Source organism: Herpailurus yagouaroundi, unplaced genomic scaffold, assembly GCF_014898765.1.
Source record: "Herpailurus yagouaroundi ecotype Mexico unplaced genomic scaffold, PumYag 162, whole genome shotgun sequence".
In the NCBI taxonomy this organism is placed as follows: domain Eukaryota; kingdom Metazoa; phylum Chordata; class Mammalia; order Carnivora; family Felidae; genus Herpailurus; species Herpailurus yagouaroundi.
The window spans coordinates 39,494,492-39,517,907 of record NW_024412403.1 but is presented as its reverse complement, the minus strand read 5'-3'; the positions used below and the strand labels follow the sequence as shown (position 1 = coordinate 39,517,907).

The 23,416-nt window shown below is 36.8% G+C and overlaps 1 protein-coding gene across 1 annotated transcript; it reads left to right on the top strand.

The window, feature by feature from the left end:
• The first annotated feature begins 7,937 nt into the window (after positions 1-7,937).
• Positions 7,938-9,927, top strand: LOC121036101 (heat shock cognate 71 kDa protein-like). Its single transcript, XM_040484222.1, is given in 3 exon segments — positions 7,938-8,085; positions 8,088-9,604; positions 9,606-9,927. Coding segments are annotated over 3 exon segments (1,911 nt in total). The 5' UTR covers positions 7,938-7,940; the 3' UTR covers positions 9,855-9,927.
• Positions 9,928-23,416: the final 13,489 nt, after the last annotated feature.

Genomic DNA, 23,416 nt, shown 5'->3' with positions numbered 1-23,416 from the left:
GGAGACAGCATAAAAAAGGGGCCGGAATAGCTCAAGGAAAGATGACAACAAGTCAGAAGTAAGATGGGTTGTGACAGGGACGATCTCCAAAGGAAAGAAAAAACATGGAAATCCGCGACACAAATGGAAAGTGACAGGAAGAAACTGTTTGGGACTGTAAATTAGCTCAGTGGGAAAAGAAGTGGAACATGCATTCGAGTGAAACCACTGAATTATGGGATTATGCCCCTAGAACTCTTAGCATAGCAATATTGTCTCCTAGCCAACAGAGCAGGACTAGATTTATTATATATACATCCTCCTGCCTTCCTCATTCTCTTCTCAGAGAAGCAGTGAAGTCAATTGCAGCTAGAAAATTAACCAGCTCTTTCCTTTTTTGCCTCTCCTTTGCTTCTCAAATTAGTGAGAAAATGTAAATGTGAATTTTCCCTCTGTGGCTGTCTCCTCACAGATGGTGACACATTAGAAAATCCTGGTGAGAAAATTTAATTCCAGTTTTCTTCTCTCCATCCAGGCTGATGTCCCTTTGAATGTTACAAATGGACCCTCTCCTACTCAGTCTAATACACTTACTTTTAACTCTCTTCTATAAAAGGTATTTTAAAATGAAGAAACCGGAGATGTAAATGTTTCAACTCATTCCCTGTGTTTGAACCTCAGGTGTTTCACCTTTGAATTTCTCCTGTAGGCATTGTTAATAGATTGTATTTAGAAGGCCCCCTGACTCTGAAATCTAGGTCATAAACTGATTGCTCCTTGCTCAGCATCCACTTTTTTGTTTGTTTCTAGGGACAGCCCCACTCCACTTTGAACTAAAGATATTTAACACATCTCTAAATACTATGAAATATTGCAGACTAATACAATTGAGTTCAATGGGAGCACATCAGCTCATACTTCTTGAATGTTGGACAGCAAGAGTTGTGACCACTCTACACTCTACCCCATGCAGTCTAGCCTTTAAATGAGTACCCAAATAAACATTTAACATGCTGTGTGTTCAATGACTCTCTGAATGCATTACTTGCTTGATAACAGATGCTTAAAGATGAAGAATAATAGTCAGGAAGTAGGTTTGCTTGGATGAAGCCTGTAAAACAAGATTTTTTTAAATAGAATACACACACACACACGCGCGTGCACACACACACACGAAGTAATTATAAATCAGGGATTAAAAAACAAACAAAACTCAGGGATCCTTTAAAACCTTCAAGTACTGCTGTGCCTGAAATAAAATGGCTGCCCTGTAACAAAGCACAGGGGGACAAGGCAATGAGAGGGCATAATAAGACACTCTTGAATATGAATTTCAAGCCCTTGAACTAGATGAAATTCTCTCTCCCTGGAGAAAATGAGTGATTTTCAGCGTTTGGACATTAATTAGGAAAGTTTGAGAGAAAAAATAGTATGAGTACGGACTAGATATCCATCACCTCTTCATCCACTAAGTATCAGATGGGCAACAGCAGGAGTTGCCAAAGTTCAAGATTATACATGAGATTGAACTACTTTCTCCAAGTCACTCCAATCTCCTTCAAGAGAGAAGGAAGTATTACATTCTCAGATTCAATGTCCACACTCTTCAGGTGAGGGGAAGCTTTGAGACACGGATGAGAAACTATTGACCTCCCTTGGGTTTCACATCAAGGTGTCGCACGAGGGGATCAATTCTGCAATTTTCTTCTCTGAGAGATGTAAGAGAAAACATCAGACAGCCTGTGTGAGTTTTCACAAATTTGGGGGAGATTTTCCCAGATGACTGAGAAGCTCTACCTGAAAGAGGAGGGGCTTCACATCATCACAGCAGGCAGAAGCAGGAAGCCAAATGAAGAGATGGAACAAGGCAGGAGTGTATTTCAGTACTGAGGAGAGCCTAGGTGGAGGTGATGTAGAGAGCACCAGGTGACATTCACACTCATTACTAGAATTATCCTTAGGAGGATCGGACAATCCCAGAGCTTGGAAGTGACCACAGCAGGGACACTGCTGGATGCAACTGTTCACTGGGAAATATAAAGCCTCCAGGAAGACAGAAAAATCAAAGAGGATACTGTTTTCAAAAAGGAGGAGACACATTTCTATTCTTTTTTCACTTCAGATCTATGAACTTCTATGAACTGTGGCCTTGTAGAATCAAATACCTCAGAGACAAAATATTAGGGCTAACTGTTGAATATTTTTTATATAAATGCTGGCACACCTGGCTTGGCTCCAATGTGGAAAATTGATACAGTTTGTAATGAAAATAAGACCTTTACCCTGCAGAAAATAATTACTGAGATATATAAAAATATTTACAATTGTCTTGTTAGCTTATTATTTTTAATACTGTACTGTCCATTTCAGTAGGGAAATAAATACTTATAAAGCCTATAATTATTTAAAAAAGAGGGGCACCTGGGTGGCTCAGTCTGTTAAGTAACCAGCCTAGATCATTATCTCACAGTTCAGGAGTTTTTGAGCCCCGCATCAGGCTCTCTGCTGTAAGCATAGAGCCCGCTTTAGATCCTCTTTTGTCCTCTCTCTCTGCCTCTCCCCCCAACTTCTCAAAAATAATTCAAAAAAATTAAAAATTGATCTCTATAGTGTCAGAATATTGACTTAAAAAAAACACAAAACAAAAAAAGAAATGATCTGTATTCTTATAAATGTTTTAAAGCAAATCATATAGACATTTCAAAAGTTAAGCATGAGATAAAAAATACAGAATATTGAAAATTTAAAATTTAATAATCAAAATTATGAAAGGACACAATATGGTTCAATTTCAGCAAATAATACTGTTTGAAATATTATTTAGGTAATTTTCTTTTATTTATCTTTGAAAGTGAGAGAGAGCAAGAGAGAACACACATGCGCCCAAGCAAGGGGGGGAAGAAGCAGGAAGAGAGGGAAACACAGAACACCAAGCAGGCTCTGTGTAGCACAGAGTCCCATTCGGGGCTTGACCTCATGACCCATGAGATCATGACCTGAGCTGGAGTCAGATGCTTAACCAACTGAGCCACCCCAGGGCCCCTGTTTAGGTCATTTCTAAAAGGAATTTATTATTAAGCCTCATAAGAATAAATCATCAACAAAAGTAACAAAGAAGGTTTTATTTCACAAAAATTCATAATAGATAATTATAAATATATAGGTCTTTTAGAGTTGGTGAAACCTAAGACTAATGATCAAATTAAGTCCAGAAAGAAAATATAATCCTGCAATCCCTTATCTGAAACCTCGGAACTAATGGATTTTGCACATATCGTATATTATGTAAACTTTCCATCCACACTCTATAATTTAACACATTATTTCTCAATATTCATTCCAAGTGGGTTAAAGAAGGCCATCAATGGTAATATTAGTGTAGTCAAGTTTAGCCACCAAATGTCATTCAGTGCCAAACCAAGGGGAAAAGAGTGTTTCTTGTTTTCATAGTTTACTACATTGTAGAATTGAAGAAATAGGGTTATGTATCTGTATTTAATATACACACAGAAATCTACAAATTCACGGATAAGAAACATTTGCTATGCTTTAGTGACAATTCCACTAGCTGTGATAATTCAATGGGAATGTAAAAGACTAGCATCTATGTTGTAGTGATCTGTAGAGGACTCTATAGCCATCAATGCTATGAGGAAATTAATACGGATACTGACTGAATTCAAAATGCTAACAGAGTGATTTATGAATAGTGTTGAAATATAGAATTTCAAGTGATGTAAACAGTTGTTAAATGATGTTAAAAAATTTAATCACTTCTTCACTACTTTACTGAGTGATACTTTGAGTACCTCCACTGTAGACCTTTTCACCCTTGAAATGCTGTATTGTGTAGGCAGGAATCACAGTGGACAATGCATACTTTCAAAGGACTCCTTGATTTCAGGGGGAGTCTTGAGATGGTACACCCAGCTAACATAAGGAAGCAAGGCCTGAACAGTGATCAAAATCATATGACCATTAGACATCTTTTATGGTCGCTTATTGATTTTGTACCTCTAGGACTGAAGCAGATAGGCAATTGACTCAAAACCCTACTTGAAATGTGTAACAAAAACAAAACAATCATAGGTCTGATTAAAAAAAAAGTTAACATGAATCAACACAACAAATAGTCATGGTCTTTCATTCAATGCCCAGACCTAACCCAGTCTATATATGAGGAGGCTCTTTTTAAAAAGGACTGGGTCACCTTAAGAAAAGACTGACATGGGGCGCCTGGGTGGCGCAGTCGGTTAAGCGTCCGACTTCAACCAGGTCACCATCTCACGGTCCGTGAGTTTGAGCCCCGCGTCGGGCTCTGGGCTGATGGCTCAGAGCCTGGAGCCTGTTTCCGATTCTGTGTCTCCCTCTCTCTCTGCCCCTCGCCCCTTCATGCTCTGTCTCTCTCTGTCCCAAAAATAAATAAACGTTGAAAAAAAAATTTAAAAAAAAAAAAAAAAAAAGAAAAGACGGACAGTTCTACAAGTATATAATTCCAGATACTTGCCCTAAGGGACCTGAAATCATTTACCATGTAACTGAACTAGAGCATAGAAATAAGGTTACTGGATACTTGATTGAAATGATGATAATCTCTGGGCACCCAGAAAACACTGTGGTTTGGATGTCAGGTAATAAATGGAGTTTTGGTCTAGGTCTGTCTCTGCTTCCCACTTCCAGAAAGCAAAGCTGAAACAGACATGCTTAGCAACTGATAGAATTCAACAATTAGCTATGTTTACTCAAATAATCATCATTTTCTCATTTTTGTGACATCAAATAGAATAGTTTTAAATTACTATTTAAGAAGTTAATCTGTATTTTTAACAAGTTCATCTTCATATATGAAGAGCTATCCATTCTGGTTTTATCATATAGTTGATATATACACAAGCAACATTTGCCACCCCTTTGGCATTTGGATTATTTCAGGTTGATTATGTTTTTTTATTTATTTTACTTTATTTATTTAATTTTTTTTTACATTTATTTATTTTTGAGACACACAGAGAGACAGAGCACTAGTTGGGGAGGGATAGAGAGGGATACACAGAATCCGAAGCAGGCTCCAGACTCTAAGCCATCAGCACAGAGCCCAATGCAGGACTCGAACACTCGAACCATGAGATCATGACCTGAGCTGAAGTCAGACGCTTAACTGACTGAGCCACCCAGGTGCCCCTATTTTTTTTTTTTAATTTTAATATTTATTTTTGAGAGAGAGAGAGAGACTGAGCATAAGCAGGGGAGGGGCAGAGAGAGAGGGAGACACAGAGTCTGAAGCAGGCTCCAGGTTCTGAGCTGTCAGCACAGAGCCCGACAAGGGGCCTGAACCCATGAACTGCCGGATCATGACCTGAGCTGAAGTCAGCCGCTCAACTGACTGAGCCACCCAGACAGCCCTAGGCTGATTATTTTTAAGAAATCAACAGGTTCAAGAAATTTTGTTTTTGTTTTTTGTTTCTTTTTTCTTTGCCTCCCCACTAATTACCTAATTTAGGTAGAGAACCTGTTTCAAGATGGGAGCTATCACCAAAGAGAACTATAGTATAATATGAATTATGTGTTGCAGACAGAAAGGAACCAAGCAAAGTGTTTGTTAAAATGTTCTTTGCATGACCCATTGTTTTTGGATGACCAAGCAAAGATTTGTTTATCCAACATTTACTTTTTCCCTGGGAAAACTTTCTCCCTGGGAACTTCCTTTCCTCCCTTTGAAGCCCTAGACTCCTACCCTCCTTACCTTAGTCCAAAATGACAAATAACTCATTTTGTCTGTTTTCAAAATTTCTGTTTATTTGGATTTCCCTTACATGTGTAATTAAATTTGATCTTTCTTCTGTTAACCTACCTCAAGTCAATTTAATTCTTAGATCAGCCAGAAGAATCTTGAAAGACAAAGAACAATCTTTCCTCTCCAACAATCAAAAGACTGTAAAATTTGATTTATGAAGTAGTCCAAACTTTTTTAACAGAAAAAAAAAAAAGGTAGAGACAACTCATTAATGCTAACACATATAATTTTGTTCCAAGAAGAGCATCCTAACCAAGGTGCTGCAGAAAAAGTTATAGTATTAATTTGGTAACTGTAAGCTTTTTATTGTGATTAAAAATTCTTTTCACCAGGGGTGCTTGGGTGGCTCAGTTGGTTGAGCATCCAACTTCAGCTCAGGTCATGATCTCACAGTCTGTGATTTTGAGCCCTACATCAGGCTCTGTGCTGATGGCTCAGAGCCTGGAGCCTGCTTCTGATTCTGTGTCCCTCTCTCTCTGTCCCTCTCTACCTCACGCTCTGTCTCTCTCTCAAAAATAAATAAACATTAAAAAAAATTTTTTTTTTAATTCTCTTCACCAATTTGGAAGTTCTCTCACCTTACAGCAGAGAATAGAATATGCATATAGATATATACTTAAGTTTATTTTAAATAAATAAGCTTGCAAATATTGTATATTTTATATATCATATGTTGAGGTCATCTAATATAGCTCAAATAATAAAAGCATAATTAATCTTGACAAAATCGTATGAACTAGTTCTTCTTATTCTCCCCTTTAGAGATGAGGAGGTTGAGGCACAATCTGAGTTAATGATTTCCCCGATATCACACAGCCAGTAATTGGGGCCAATATTCCAACTTCAGTTTGGTCCCAGTGTCCATGCTCCTCATCGTTATGCTATTTATGAGCAAGAATTAAGGCTAAGAGAAATATGTTGACAGGAGTTCTTTGCTGCTATACTGAATTTTCATAATCAGCACAGTAAGGAGGAGGTGCTTTCATACCCAGCTAGTAAAAACAGAATAAGGAAAAAGAATTTCTCACACAAGTAAGAACAGCCAAAATACTATGCAAGCCCGGCTCTTGGCTCTCCAGGCTACAAAGACTTACTTAACACCACTAAGATTATAATATGAAAAGCCACATGCAAAGGAAGGAAATAGTAACAAGAGGTGGTAATCTGTGTTTTAGCTAACTCCACCTTTGGGAAAGGTCTAGAGAGAGACTTTAGCAGTGGAAAACAGATAAATGTTCAGACTTGGATTATAAATAGAAGGCACTGTAATAAGACTGCCTGCTCATGAACTTTGGTACCCTACACATTTTACTCATTGACATTTATATCTTGCATAAATAAGGGGTTCCTGTGAATCCAATTTCCCCACCTATTTTATTGTTGGTGTTGGTGTCATTACTTGCAAGAAGCTCTAGGGTAGACTAAAAATTGTGGATTTGTTCTTTGTGACACTTGGCTGAGAAACACAGCAACTGTAGAACCTATTATTTTTTTCTACTTGACCTTTACTGAAGTCAAGGAGATTTGAGCCCACTCTGAGGGTTTAATGGGAAGAGAAAAGCAGATTTTGTTGTTGAAAAAATAATCCTGAATATCACTCTATGGATGCTTGTTTAAACTAGTTTTGTCACTTGAAACTACTTTAATGCCAATATAGTGGTACATGAAACTAAGAATTTTGAAATGTCTAGATACAGGTTTCTACCTATGTCATCAGGATTCTCTCTTAATATGTCCTTTCCTGAGTGTTGGTTGATTCTTAAGATTCCTTACACAGTGCTAAAAAAAAAAAAAAAAAAAAAAAAAAAAAAAAAAAAAAAAAAAAAAATCAGGAGTTCCATATAATTTTTAATGTTTATTTTTGAGAGAGACAGACAGACAGAGCATGAGCAGGGGAGGGGCAGAGAGAGGGGGAGACACTGAATCCAAAAGGGGCTCCAGGATCTCAACTGTTAGCCCAGAGCCATGACTCAAACTCCTGAGCCATGAGATCATGACCTGAGCTGAAGTCAGACACTTAATTGACTGTGCCACCCAGGTGCCCCTAGCTTAAAATAAAAATTTACTTATAAAAATAAAACTAAAAAGGGTCTCATTGAATGCGGCATTAGCTCTCCAGGTAGCTGTTCCCTTCTCAAGCCGGGCCACTCCCATTACTGAAGTAACTATGTCTAAGAGACCTGCAGTTGACATTGATCTTGGCACCACCTACTCCTGTGTGTTTGTCTTCCAGCACGGGAAAGTGGAAATAATTGCCAACGATCAGGGAAACCGAACCACCCCAAGTTATGTCACCTTTACTGACACTGAACTATTGATGCTGCAAAGAATCAAGTTGCAATGAATCCCAACACAGTTTTTGATGCCAAACATCTGATTGGAGGTAGATTCGACAATGCTGTCATCCAATCTGATATGAAGCATTGGCCCTTCGTGGTGGTGAACAATGCTGGCAGGCCCAAGGTCCAAGTAGAATATGAGGAAGAGATCAAAAGTTTCTATCCAGAGGAGGTGTCCTCTATGGTTTTGACAAAGATGAAGGAAATCACAGAGGCTTACCTTGGGAAGACTGTTACCAATGCTGTAGTCACAGTACCTGCCTATTTTAACAACTCTCAGCATTAGGCTACCAAACATGCTGGAAATATTGCTGGTCTTAATGTACTACGAATCATCAGTGAGCCAACTGCTGCTGCTATTGCTTATGGCTTAGACAAAAAGGTTGGAGCTGAAAGGAATGTGCTGATCTTTGACTTGGGAGGTGGCACTTTTGATGTGTCAATCCTCACTATTGAAGATGGGATCTTTGAGGTCAAATCTGCTGGAGACACCCACTTAGGTGGAGAAGACTTTGACAACCAAATGGTAAACCATTTTATTGCAGAGTTCAAATGAAAACATAAGCAGGACATCAGGGAGAACAAGCGGGCAGCACGTTGCCTCCATACTGCTTGCGAGCGCACCAAGCGCACACTTTCTTCCAGCACCCAGGCCAGTATTGAGGTTGATTCTCTATATGAAGGAATGGACTTTTATACCTCTATTACTCCTGCCTGGTTTGAAGAATTAAATGCTGACCTGTTCCGTGGCATCCTGGACCCTGTAGAGAAAGCCCTTCGGGATGCCAAGTTTAAGTCTCAGATCCACGATATTGTCTTGATGGGTGGTTCTGCAAGTATCCCCAAGATTCAGAAACTTCTACAAGACTTTTTCAATGGGAAGGAACTGAATAAGAGCATCAACCCTGATGAGGCTGTCGCTTATGGTGCAGCTGTCCAGGCAGCCATCCTTTCTGGAGACAAATCTGAAAATACTCAAGATTTGCTGCTGTTGGATGTCACTCGTCTTTCTCTTCACATTGAAACTGCTGGTGGAGTCATGACTGTTCTCATCAAGCACAATACTACCATTCCTACCAAACATACCCAAACCTTCACTACCTACTCTGACAACCAGCCTGGTGTGCTCATTCAGGTTTATGAAGGGGAGCGTGCCATGACCAAGGATAACAACCTACTTGGCAAGTTTGAACTCACAGGCATACCTCCTGTCCCCCGGGGTGTTCCTCAGATTGGGGTTACCTTTGATATTGATGCTAATGGCATTCTCAATGTCTCTGCTGTGGATAAGAGTACAGGAAAAGAGAACAAGATCACCATCGCAAATGACAAAGGTCGCATGAGCCAGGAAGACATTGAGCACATGGTCCAGGAAGCTGAGCAGCACAAAGCTGAAGATGAGAAGCAGCGAGACAAGGTGTCCTTCAAGCATTCAGTTGAATCTTATGCATTCAACATGAAAGCAGCTGTTGAAGATAAAAAGCTTCAGGGTAAAAATCAACGATGAGGACAAACAGAAGATTCTGGACAAGTGTAATGAAATCATCAACTGGCTGGATAAGAACCAGACTGCAGTAAAAGAAGAATTTGAGCGTCGGCAGAAAGAGCTGGAGAAGGTCTGCAATCCCGTCATTAAGAAGCTGTACCGGAGTGCAGGAGGCATGCCTGGAGGCTTCCCTGGTGGTGGAGCTCCCCCATCTGGAGGTGCCTCCTCTGGGCCCACCATTGAAGAGGTTGATTAAGCCAAGCTAAGAATAGGTCTAGCGATGTTCCACACAAAACATTTGAAGGACCCAAATTTGTAGCAAATTCCATGGCAGTTTTAAAGTTGAGCTGCTATAGTTAGTAAACTGTGGACTATGTGCACAAGGAAAGGAAATATAACATTGCACTTTATAAGCTCTGTATTGTTTTGTTTTTTAATTTTTTTTTTCAACGTTTATTTATTTTTGGGACAGAGAGAGACAGAGCATGAACGGGGGAGGGGCAGAGAGAGAGGGAGACACAGAATCGGAAACAGGCTCCAGGCTCTGAGCCATCAGCCCAGAGCCCGACGCGGGGCTCGAACTCACGGACCGCGAGATCGTGACCTGGCTGAAGTCGGACGCTTAACCGACTGCGCCACCCAGGCGCCCTATAAGCTCTGTATTGTTAAGTGGAAAATGCAATGTCTTAAATAAAACTCTATTTAAAATTGGCATCATAAAATGGTTTTAAAAAAATAAATAAATTATAAAAATAAAACACCTTCTCTCCTCTCGGGCCTACAAATTCATAAAAAAGGAAGGGAGGGGGAGGGGAAAGATGAAAGGGGAAAGGAAAGAAAGAAAATACATACACACAACACAGAATAGTTCGGTTTATCTGTTCCATCTCTAGACCTGGACTTATTACTCGATCAGGGGAAGGTGGTAGAAAAATCTGATTTTTCAGACTTAGGTTACATGACTATAGGTGGTACTAGAGCTTGGGGCCGGCCTCAGTCAGAAATGTTGATAAAGTATGAGAGAGGAAGGTTTCCTTAAAGAAACTCTGATCTTACACAAGTATTTATAAATGTATAATTAGGTTTCCTTTCCTTTCTCTTTAATATTCTTTTGTTCCCTTCCCAATGTTTCAATGCTTGCTACTTATTTCTAAGATTAGAGCATTAAGATATATGAATCTTAAAAAATTGATTTAAATAATACCTTGAACCCCTTCAATTATACATGTTAGAGAAAACCAAAGATTGCATTTAATAAAAAAAAATCACTAATATTTGCCTTTTAGAGGATTTAATAAAGTATAGCATTATAAAAATTTTAAATATGTATATTTAAAAAGTTAGGTCAAAAGAAATATTTTCTGAAATTTTTTTTTAATGTTTATTTATTTTTGAGAGAGAGAGACAGAGTGCAAGGGAAGAGGGGCAGAGAGAGAAGGAGATACAGAATCTGAAGAAGGCTCCAGGCTCTGAACTGTCAGCACAGAGCTGATGTGGGGCTTGACCTCTCGAACCACAAGATCATGACCTGAGCCAAAGTTGGACACTCAACCGACTAAGCCACCTAAGTGCCCCCCAATTTTTTTCTAAATGAACTTCCTGTAAAATTTTAAAGGCTATACTCTAACACACAATCTTGCAAGATATGAAGGAGACTGCAGAAGCTGAATTTTGCCACTCGTGGCTCTGTGTATTTCTTTTCACTGGGGAGAATGATATTCAAACTAGAAACAGAATCATATAGTCTCTGTCACCTACATTTCAGTATTTGCTTTCTGTCATACTTCCCAAGTGCCCTTCAGTGAAGTCATAAGCATGGACCTCTAGGTTCAAACTCACCTCTAAAACACCTGAATATTTGCTTACTTCCAATTTTTACATCCTCTAAGATTTTAAAGAAAATAATTGAGAATGATTATATCTCAACTAACTTGAAATGCATAGCTTGTTTAATGTAATTATAGGCTGTCTAAAAAGTTTCTCTTACTTCGTACTTCTGTTTTCTAATATTAAGGCTATTTCTGATTATAAAATGTATACATGTTTTATATATATAGTATATATTCATAAATGGCCATATTATTTTCTATAGAGGATCTTTGATAATATTTTGGTGACTTTTTTCTCCTTACATTTTAAAAAGTTAAAACCACATTAGTAAATTTTTTATCTTGTTTTTTTTCAACATAGGAGAAATTTTCTCTCATGTAATTAAGTCTTTCTTTCAATTATTTCATTTCACCGTAAGAATCTATAACAATTTTTTCCCCTATTCCTAAATACACATATTCATGGGCCTATTTCTGGACTCTAATTTTCCAATGGTTTACCAGTCTATTCTTGCACTGATACCGCTCAATTTGGCTTTATAATAAATCTTGATCCCTTATAGAGGAAGTCCTGCCCATTGTGCTTCTTTAGAACGCCTTGGCAATCGCATTTCCCTATGAATTTTATAATCAGCTTGTCAATTTCCAGACAATACACAGCCACACAAATTTGTGGGGCTTTTCACTGGGATTTTACTGAATCCATCAGTCAATTTGAGGATAAGATCTTCAAGTTTTCTCCATTCTTTTTTTTCCCCTCTCTTTTCAACCCATGATCATAAAACATTCTCCATTTATTCTTTGTTGTTTTTTTTAGCTTCTCTCAATATTGTTTCATTTGTCTTAAATGTCTTTCATTAAATTTGGTTCTACTTGATATAAAGCATTGTTGTATAGACTATTTTAAAGTTCTTTTACGTTAATTGCTGCTGTAGTATTCATTCCTGCAGTATTGTGCATTTGTTCATTTTCAAGTTGCATGTGTATATGTGTGGTGTGTGTGTGTGCATGTGCGAGTGATTTCTCTGTATCCTTTAACACTTCACTGCGGCAGTTAAAAATGTTAATTTTATAAGTGAAAAATCAAATTTTATTATCTTAATTTTAATTCCTTTAATTATTGGTGAGGGTGAATATTTTAAAATGTTCACTAGCCATTAAAACTGAACGATTAATGATTCCACAAGCTACAGAGAAACTCTTACAGAAATATTAGCTGAATTCTGATCATATGCTTTTTGTGAACAAGCATGTAGATTGGTCTTTTTATTTAAGCATTGTTTTATTCTGTATCTACCACTTCCTAAGACTATCCTTCCTAGTAATTCCTGAACCTTGAAATTCCTCTTATTATGCCTTTGTTACTAACTGGATTCACGTACTCCATGCTGAAAGTTCCCTGACACTGTTAACTTTTTTATTTATGACAAGCTACATTTTGATACTTATTAAGTCCTGACATAGATACAAGGTTTTTTGTCATATGCTGTGAGATAAACAAATGAATGTGATTTTGTCCTTATTTTCAAGCGGTTGACCATCTAGTAGGTAGGGTAGAAAGTCATGTGCAGTTACATATAAATCAAGGCTGAAAGTAGAATCTGAAATTAGACAACTACAAAATTACAAAAAAAAAAAAAAACCATAAATTTCACTTTGTAGTTTTATTTTGTTCTATTGCTTTCTTAGATTTAGTGAGTCCTACCTGGCCACCTATGGTAAAATAAGGTGATAAAAAGACAATTTGAAATGATATAAAATTTTATTTAAAAAGATAGGTGAAAGGAAAAAAGACAAAACATTTTTTGCCATAATAAACATAGGACTAAAATTCACACTTTGGATGGTATTTGCATTCCCTTTATCATGTATTTTAGGTTAATTTATAGATTTGTTCAATGAAAACTGGGATGTGTTATGTCAGCCCCCATGTCCCCCAAAAGAAGCAAATTCTGGATCTTCTTACCCTGCAGGTGTTACTATTAATTAAACCAAAGTTTCTATTTTGCAAGTATTATGATTGTGATACCAAGTGGTGATTAGTCTAGCTAATATTGTTAGACTCTTACTTTCCAGCTTAGGGGTATTGCTTTCATTCTAAAGTGTTGATTGTTTCTTATCTAGCTTTGAAAATAAAATTAGATGCTTTTTAAACTGATGTCTCCTATATTGTCTAACTATGGAAATTTATATGGTAATTTAAAATCTGATAAGCTATGAGTGGCATAAGCCTGCATAATAAAGCAATCATAAGCATTGACACATTGGGCAGAATTCAGTGCAGTCTGCCTTTGCAAGGGAAAAATTTCCTACCACATGATGAAAAGTTAGAGGGGACACCATCTAACAGTACTGGCTTTATTTTATTCACTTTCTGCACAGGTCTGGAAAAATTTGGAATTTCAACAAGATTAATGAAGAAAATAAAGGATAATATCCTTCTGGTTAGCATTTTGTTAAGTTTATTTATTCAACAACCTTTTTTGAGCGCTAACTTTATAAAATAAGCCACTCTGCAAAGCAAAATAAAGGATCAGATGCTATTCTTGATGTCTGATAGAAGTCAGACCACTTGTATTTGGTTTTCATCATTACAACCTGAGTACAGATTTGCTACTTACTATCAACGTGACCCTATAAAATTAAACAAAAGTAACCTTTTGCAAGAGGTAGAAAGAGAAAAATAATCAAAATATGGATTACATTCTCCATTATATTAGCCCAATTTCTGAACAGTATATACCAAAAGAAACAAAACAAAACAAACAAACCACCCACAAAAAACTGGTTTCTGTTGTAGGCAGCTCTGACATGGCTCACAATTCCCATCTCCTGGTATTCACACCCTTGTATAATCTCCCATTGCATGTGGGCTGAACCCAGTGATGTGCTTTCAAAGAACAGAGTACAGTAAAAATGATGCATGTCACTTTGTTGATTGGAAAAGACCACGGTTTCTCTCTTGCCAGTGCTTTCTTACTGGCATTCTGTCCCTCCAAATACACATCCTCATCTTTCTCCCTTTGATGGAACAAGACGCAAATGTTGGAGAGACCTGTACAACAAGAAACTGAAGCTCTCAGACTACCAGACTTTGGGGAACAAAATCCTGCCAAGAACCACTAGTGAATTTCGCCCTACTTGAACCTTGAGCTATCAACAGCTCTTACCAATGCTGTGATAGCCTTGTGAGAGAGATATGGGCCGACATCCTAATTTCTATCTGTGAGACACCTTGAAGCAGAGAACCTAGTAAAGCCATGCTCTGATTCCTGACCCACAGAAATTGTGAGATAACAATAATGAGATATTTTAAGCTGCTATGCTTAGGAGTAATTTGTTATCCAGCAGTAGGTAACTAATACAGTTTATCTCCCATATTGCTTCTCTGAATATGTATTTACTAATATGTAAAAGATGATAAATAATGTATAACCTACTGACCTCAGAGGTCTTTATAAAGTTTAAATATGATAATGTGTTTAGAAAAATGTAGCAAACGCTAAAGTACTCTACAAACAGGAGCTAATTTTAAGGAATAAACAATCTTAACACAAGCGATTAGTGTCACAAAGCAAGTAGTTACTATTAACTCAACATTTAGGATATTCCAGGCACTTTCCAAGGTATTTTAGAAAGACATCTAATTGGCATTGCCATAGCATAATTGAAGAAACTGAGGTTCAGCAAAGTTTAGTGACTTACAAACGCTACGATGGGATAGATTTGTAATTCATCACCCAGATACAGTTCAAAAGTTCATGTCCTTTCCTCTAAAAGTTCCTACCCGTTTTCCTATTATTGTTGTGGTGGTTTTCACAAAACAAAGTGAGGCTTTCCAAACATGAAAGGTCTTATAATGAGTAATTCTGGTGCCCCACCTATATCTCCTTAATTGAGTAGGTGCACCAACCCTCTAGCTATTGAGTGCCGACTGCCAAAGGCTCCAGCTGTCCCCTTCTCTGAAGAAATCCTCTGCAGATGGGAGGTAGCCTGAAGCTCAGGACAGACCTACACAGGCTAGAAACATGAATGCCTCAAGTGGAAACCAACCGTGTGCTGTCATTCTTGCTTCAAAGTCTCCTACAAGATGAAGTAGAAGCTAGTCTCCAGATAAGAACACCTCTTTGCTATGGTTTTATTCCTCTGTCCTCTCCTGCTCCCATCTCTGGCCTCTTCCTGAGAGTACTTCCTCCCTCAATCTCCTTCACCCTCATTATCTCTGCCTCTGCCTCCAGGGAACTCAACCTAAGACAGTCCTTTGCCTATTTTTACTTTCTCTTTTACATATTTCCATCCCCAAATCCCACATACACTTACGTGGCAATATATTTATTCAAACCTTCAGGTTATAATTACACAGTTTCTTGAGCTTAACAAAAGTTTGTACTGTAGTTTTGCCAACTCCCAAAAAGTTATTTTCCATGGGTCTATGATACAAAATTTGGATATACTGTTAATGTGTTCGTTGCATAGGGGAAATTTTATGTTGTATTAACAGATATTTTACATATACATCTTAAACTTTATTCATTTCTAAAATAATACAGTATAGTAGAAAAATCTGAAAATACAGGAAAATTATTTGACAAAGAAAATTATACATGTACCTTAACGAACCAAAAATAAAAAATTAGCCTAAGTTTAAGAAATTCAAAAAATATCCTAGTCCAAACTGTTATTTTACTAGTCCAGAATATTAGTTCTTGATGGAAATTTCTGTTATTTTATAAGTTACTACCCTTAGGGTACAAAGCATCTTATAAATTCATTTTCCCACTATTATTAGAACTATTATTATTATAGTAGGACAATTCTAGTCTTTCTATAATGAGTGCTTTTGGATAAGCAGAGGATTAAACTTCTATTTCCTTTATTTTGTGTTATTCTTATTAACCCTCTAGGACAGATTCCTCAGAACACAGGCATATTGACATTCTTTAGTTATGGCTCAACATAAATACAAAATCAATACCTACTGACCTCACCTTAAACCCTACTCATTGAGGTAATTTATCATTTAATTATTATTGTATACTTTTATTAATATCACAGATAGGACATAATCATCAATAATTACAATAATACTCATAGTAACCCCACAAAATTGTAGGATTATGTATTTCAGATACCATGTAACCTAAAATTAACAATTTATGTAGGGCTGAGAATCATACTCTTTAAAGCCCTATACAGCCTTTGTCTCCTCTATGCAGCCTTCACTTAAACACAAACTGACAGGCAACATCTTTCTCAAGAATGCTGGAATGTTACACAGCATTTAGCACATCTTGAATAAATATTAAAAAGCTTAGTTCCTTGATGCTTACAGTGTTTAATATGATGCATTTGGCCAAGTGCAGAGGTCACATACTCTCTCTTTCTCTGTTTGGCTTTGGCACTGACTCCTGAGATTATTCTCAAAATGTGTCTCAAGTGGATGCTAACCTTTGTCACTAGGTCTGTTATCAAAATGCTTTACTTGATAGATAAGTCTATTTAAGTTATTTTTTTCTATATTATATAAAATAATGAAAAAGGAGCATAAAAACATTTTGAGGGCAAGTCAGTCATTATCAGGTAAAGGAAACCTTGTTCTAGACTATGGCTAGCTACCCTAACTATTGTAGTTATATGGCTATACCTCTATCTGTGTACATTTCTATTTATTCTGCAGATTTTACTTAGGGTATTTTGATTGAATATATTAAAACAAAATATATCAAGACAGTTTTCATAAGTCCAATAAACATTTACTCATCTCTCAATATTTTTGCTTCATATATTAAAGTCTATTTTTTTAAATTTTTTTAATGTTTATTTCTGAGAGAGAGATAATGTTTATTTATTTTTTGCTCACAGAGTGTGAGTAGGGGAGGGGCAGAGAGAGAAAAGAGAGGGAGACACAGAATCAAAGCAGGTTCCAGGCTCTGAGCTATCAGCACAGAGCCTGATGTGGGGCTCAAATTCCCATGGTGAGATCATGACCTGAGCCGAAGTCGGACACTTAACCGACTGAGCCACCCAGGTGCCCCGACTTAAGTCTATTTTAGATGCAAGAATTATCACAATGCTTCATTCTGCCAATGATGAAGTTCATTTGGACATAAATTTGGCAAAAACATGCATGGTATTTGTTATACATAAGACACTATTCTCATTCTGGCTATGGTGTTCAAGTTCTTACCCACACTATGGGTAATACTACGTTTCACTGCAAACACTTTGGAAGGTTATATGCTCAGAAACCTTGTTAAGCTTTATTATTTTTAATTATTTATACTCTTGCTTTTATCCCAAAACATATTAGCATTTCAATACAGACTTTGCTTTCCCGCTTTTTAAAGATTATTTTAAGCTTTTCTCCCCACAAGGATGCATTTACTTCCTGGAAAGGAAAAAAAAAAATCTCTAGCTAGGATAGAATACATTGATGGTAAACACCATGTCATAGTAAAAACAATTTTGGCTGGTTGTTCAGTAAACAAATCGGATAAAGAAATAGGTATGCAATTATTCATCTATTCAACAAAAATGTATACCATGAAATTATGAGTGATATAAAAAATACTAATAGGTATACATGCACCTTGGTTTCATTTACTGTAGCCATTAAATAACTTGAAAAGAATCATGGAATTTGAAAAATTCTCACCGCTTTATAAAAATAGTAAGTGTGAAAAATAAATAAGTGACAGATCCCAATGAGTGGTAACTTATCTACAACTACAGAAAATTTCCTAAGTACCATTTGGATTTCAAATGCTAGAAATTTCAAAATAAAATACATTGCTGTTTACATTGAAAATATTTTCCTGATTAGAAGTGCTAGGACACCCCATCACACAGAAGAAAAGTCCATCTTTTCATATGAATGAAAATCATAATCCATAGACTCTTTGAGATAAATATCAGAAATTTGATTTTAGAAATGGGGAATCAGGGCCCTGTAAGCTAAGTAATTTGCTTAGATTTGCAAGTCAGTGATTGAAACAAAGCATCCCACTACCAGTTAGTCTCATTCTTAATGGCATATAGTCAGTAGTCATTAAAATAAGGATGAAACAAGCATAGCCTCTGGTAATCCAATCACATTTTGGTTCACATCAAGTGTCTCAAAAGAACTAATGCTTTATATCTTAAGTATTCTAATATCAACTTCATATAATCTACCTATACATAATTTAGTTTTTATACACTTGCACCTGACTCAGACAAGAATTTCTGAGTAATAAGTCTCTATTTCTTACTTTAAAGTGTGCCTGTTTTGTTTGCACTAGCTATGTAATTAGGAAAAATGGTGTCTTTGTGAAGACATTACTTTCAACATTTCATGAACTAAAGAAACTTAAAAAAAAAAGAACACGTGTGCATGCATGTGTTTTATCTTTGTTGAAATTAGCAGTTTTAGTACTGAGGCTGAATTATGTGACTTGAAAATAAGGCCCTCTGAACAGGATAGAAGTTCAACTTTAATATAAAAACAAGTATATGCTGCAAATACAAAATTTACATTTATAGTGACAAATTCTGGTCAAGCTATAATAGCTGAAAAACCATGATTTTCTTTAGGATTCCAACTTTCCTACAGTATGATGGAAGGACAATATAGACCATGATATTTTGACTTCAAATTGTATACATATGCACATATGTACAATTCTGGTCGCCAGTTCTAATGTGTGAGGGGAATTTCCCCACACTACCAAGCAATTTTGGGTTTCGAAATTACTAGCCTGGCATCCTACAAATCAATTCAATTCTGTCACTATCTACCTACCTAAGACAGCATCAGATCCCACCGGTTAAGGGTTCAGACCTACACAAGTGTATTCCACCAACATCAGAGACCAATCTCAAGTCCAACTTGTTGCCTGTGCTTTCTGATCAACTGGTTATAGATCAGAGATTTCAACCAGCTCTCCTTGTGTTTAATTTGCTAGAGTGGCTCACCCAAAACTCAGAGAAACAATTTCTAGATTACCAATTTATTATAAGAAGACAGAAGTCAGAACAACCAGATAGAAGAGATGCCTAAGGCAAAGTATAGCCTCCATGTTCAAGTACACCACTCTCCCCACATCTACACATGTTCATCAACCCAGAAGCTCTCAGAACCCGGTCCTTTGAGTTTTCATGGAAGCCTCATTACATAAGCATGACGGATTAAATCACTGATTATTGGTAACTGATTCAAATTCCAGTCCTTCTCCCCTCCCCAGAGGTGGTAGGGGTGACTGTGGGGGAGGACTGCAAGTTCTAACCTTCTTATTGCTGTTGTTTACCTTGGCAACCAACCACCATCCTTAGGTTACCTAGGCACTTTTCAAAAGTCAGCTCCTTAACCTAACAAAAGACATCATTATTGCTCTCATCACTTAGGAAATCCCAATGGTTTTAGGAGCTCTGTTGGAGACACACATTTTTTTATTATAAATCACAATATCACAATATGTATATATATATATTTATGTTTTTTTAAGTGTATTTATTTTGAGAGAGAGGGAGAGAAAGTACAAATAGGGGAGCAACAGAGAAAGAGGAAATGAGAGGAACCCAAGCAGCACAGCCCAGACCCCAATTTGGGGCTCAAACTCATAAACTATGAGATTATGACCTGAGCCAAAATCCAGAGTCGGATGCTTAACAAACTGAACCATGCAGGTGCCCCTGTATGTGTTTATAGTATGAATAATCATAGCTATGAACAATTAAGGTATGAAGTACAATATACACTTATGTACTTACTACCCAGATATATGATAAAACATTACCTGTATACTTACACATCTTCTTTGTTCATCCCCGTCCTACATCATACACATAACCATAATATTGAAGAATTTACCATTCTATGCCATATAACCCCCAAAATGGCCACACATTTTCCCATTCCTATACAGCATACTCTTGCAATGTGACTTTTAATTCTACTCATGTAACAGTACAATCTGGACTTTGCTAGATCAGGTTTTTTTTAGCCACACTGACTATGATGGTGAATTTTCTAGGTCATATTGGCACAGGCATGGTGCTCAGATATGTGTTCAAACATTATTCTACATGTTTCCATGCGAATGTTTTTTTGTGAGGAGATTAATCTTTAAATCAGTGGGTTTTGAATAAGCAGACTGTCCTCCATAATGTCGGTGGCCTCATTCAATCAGTTGAAAATCTGAATAGAACAAAAGACTGCCCTCCCCTGAGCAAGAGAGAATTCTGCAGCAGAGAGCCTTCAGGCCTGAACTGCAACATGGGGCTTCCTCTGGGTTCTCCAGTCTGTGGCCCGACTCAGCAGATTTGGACTTCTCAGTTTATATAATTGCATAAGCCAATTTCTTAATATACATCTCCTTCTATAGACAGACACTATTGGTTCAATTTCTATAGAGCACCCTAAGTAGCACATTGTCATTTTAAAAGCTTGAAGCACACAGGGGTGCCTACGTGGCTCAGTTGGTTGAGTATCTGACTCTTGATTTCAGCTCAAGTCATGATCTCATAGTTTATGAGTTTGAGCCCCATGTGGGGCTCTGCACTGACAGCATTGAACCTGCTTGGGATTCTCTCTTCCTCCCTCTCTCTCTCTGCCCTCCCCCGCTCACACTCTTTCTCCCAAAATAAACATTTTAAAAACTATTAAAAAAAATAACATGAAGCACACAGAGGCTTACGAAATCATTTCATGATAAGGCCTGACCTTGCTTTGTGCAAATGGTCCTTCTTGAAACGTTGAGACCACTACCATGTGAATAAACCTGGGCTACCTGGCTGGCTGAGGAGTGGCAAGGTTAATTCCATCATTCATGTCAATAGCCAACCTACTAACAGTCGTGGAAGGAGAAACTCAACTACCAGCTCCCTACAAATGCATGATCAAGCCTAACCAATGGCATGTAGAGGTGGGATGAGCCATCCCAAAGAGCCCCAAATTCCCAACTCACAAAACTTTTTAAATTATTTTTAATGAAGTATAAACAATATAAAGCATTGTACTTTAAGTGTACAAAATGATTCAATACTATTTTTGCTCAGTTCTCACCACAGTAAGTATCATCATATGATCTGTCACCATTCTTACAATCTTATTGACAATATTCTCTATGCTGTACTTTTTATCTGTGACTTATATACCTTTTAACTGGACATTTGGACCTCGCAATCCCCTTTATCGATTTCACCCAACCCCCACCCACTTCCTCTCTGGAAACCATCTATTTGCTTTCCATATTTAAATGTCTGCTTTTTTACCTTTGTTCACTTGTTTTGCTTTTTAAAATTCTATATATGAGTAAAATCATATGGTATTTGTCATTCCCTAATCTCCCCCCCCACCATAAGAGTTATGACAAGTATAATCTATCTGAAAATAAAAATTTGAACCTCCATTATTATGATGCTTGCTCTATGTTGTAGTAATGTTCATCAACTTCCTTCTAATTTAGTTACAAACTTACAGATGAATACTGAATTTTATTTAATGCCTCTATTACACATATGGAAAGGATCATCACTTTTTGTTCATTTAATGTATTAACATGGTTAACTACAATAGAGATTTTCTTAAAATTAAATCGGTCTGGCACTAGCAGGGATAAACCCAACTTGGTCATACTATTTTGTCATTATTTATTTGTTTATTATTTATTTATTATTTTGGAGAGAATGTGTGAGGGAGTGAGAAGGAAAGAGTTAGGGAGAGGGGGAGAGAGAGAGAGAGAGAGAGAGAGAATAATCTCAAGCAGTATCCACACCCAGAGCACAGCCCAGTGTGGGACTTGATATGAACAACGATGAGATCATGACCTAAGCCAAAAAAAAAAAAAATCAAGAGGTGGATGCTCAACTAACTGAGCCATCCAGGTGCCCCTTATTTTGTCATTTTAATCCATGGTCTATTTTTATTTGTATTATTACAAATGTGTTTCCATACCTACTCCAGGAGATTAACCTGAAATATTTCTGCTTCATATTCTCTTTGTCAGTTTTGATATTAAGCCTATGTTGGCCACAAAACTTGGGAGAGTTCCTTTTTCTGCATTATTTAGAGAAATCATATGAAGTTTAAAATTAGATCTACCAAGTTTTGTCTGGGTCTGTTATTATTTTAAAATATTTTGGGGAGGGGCGCCTGGGTGGCGCAGTCGGTTAAGTGTCCGACTTCAGCCAGGTCACGATCTCGCGGTCCGTGGGTTCGGGCCCCGCGTCAGGCTCTGGGCTGATGGCTCGGAGCCTGGAGCCTGTTTCCGATTCTGTGTCTCCCTCTCTCTCTGCCCCTCCCCCGTTCATGCTCTGTCTCTGTCCCAAAAATAAATAAACGTTGAAAAAAAAATTAAAATATTTTGGGGAAAAATATTTTACCTACCAGTTCAATAGTTTAATGGTTAGATTTCTATTGAGATTTTCTATTCTTTGAGGAAAGGGTGAGTAGATTTTAAGAAATAATTTAATCTAAATTTAAAATTTAAACTATTATTTTTAATAATTACTAACTGCATAATCTCTACTAAATACACATATGCATATATTTATGTTAACCTCTCAATCTTATTTCTGACATTTCCCTCTTTTTATAAAATATTCTCAAGGTTTTCGATTGTTTTAGTTTCAGAACCAACTTTAGCTTTGTAGGGGTTTTTTTGTTTGTAATATATACTTTTATTTCTCATTAACTTTCATATTTATTCATGCATATGTAAGATAGCAGTTAGGATTATTTTATGACTCTACTTGTAACTATTTAATTCAATGTTTAGCTCGCTAATTGTCACTTTTTTTCTCATCTTTTCTAACATTAGCATAAAATTGTAATAGGTGATATTTCCATTGTTATTCATTTTAGAGAATTTTTCAAACAAATTTCATAGTTCTTTAAGTGGTTCACTCAATAGGTTTTCTAAATTTCAAAGAATCTGGATTAATCATTTAAAAATATTTTAATGTTTTAAAATAAAACATTTTAAAATAAAACATTTTAAAATAAAACATT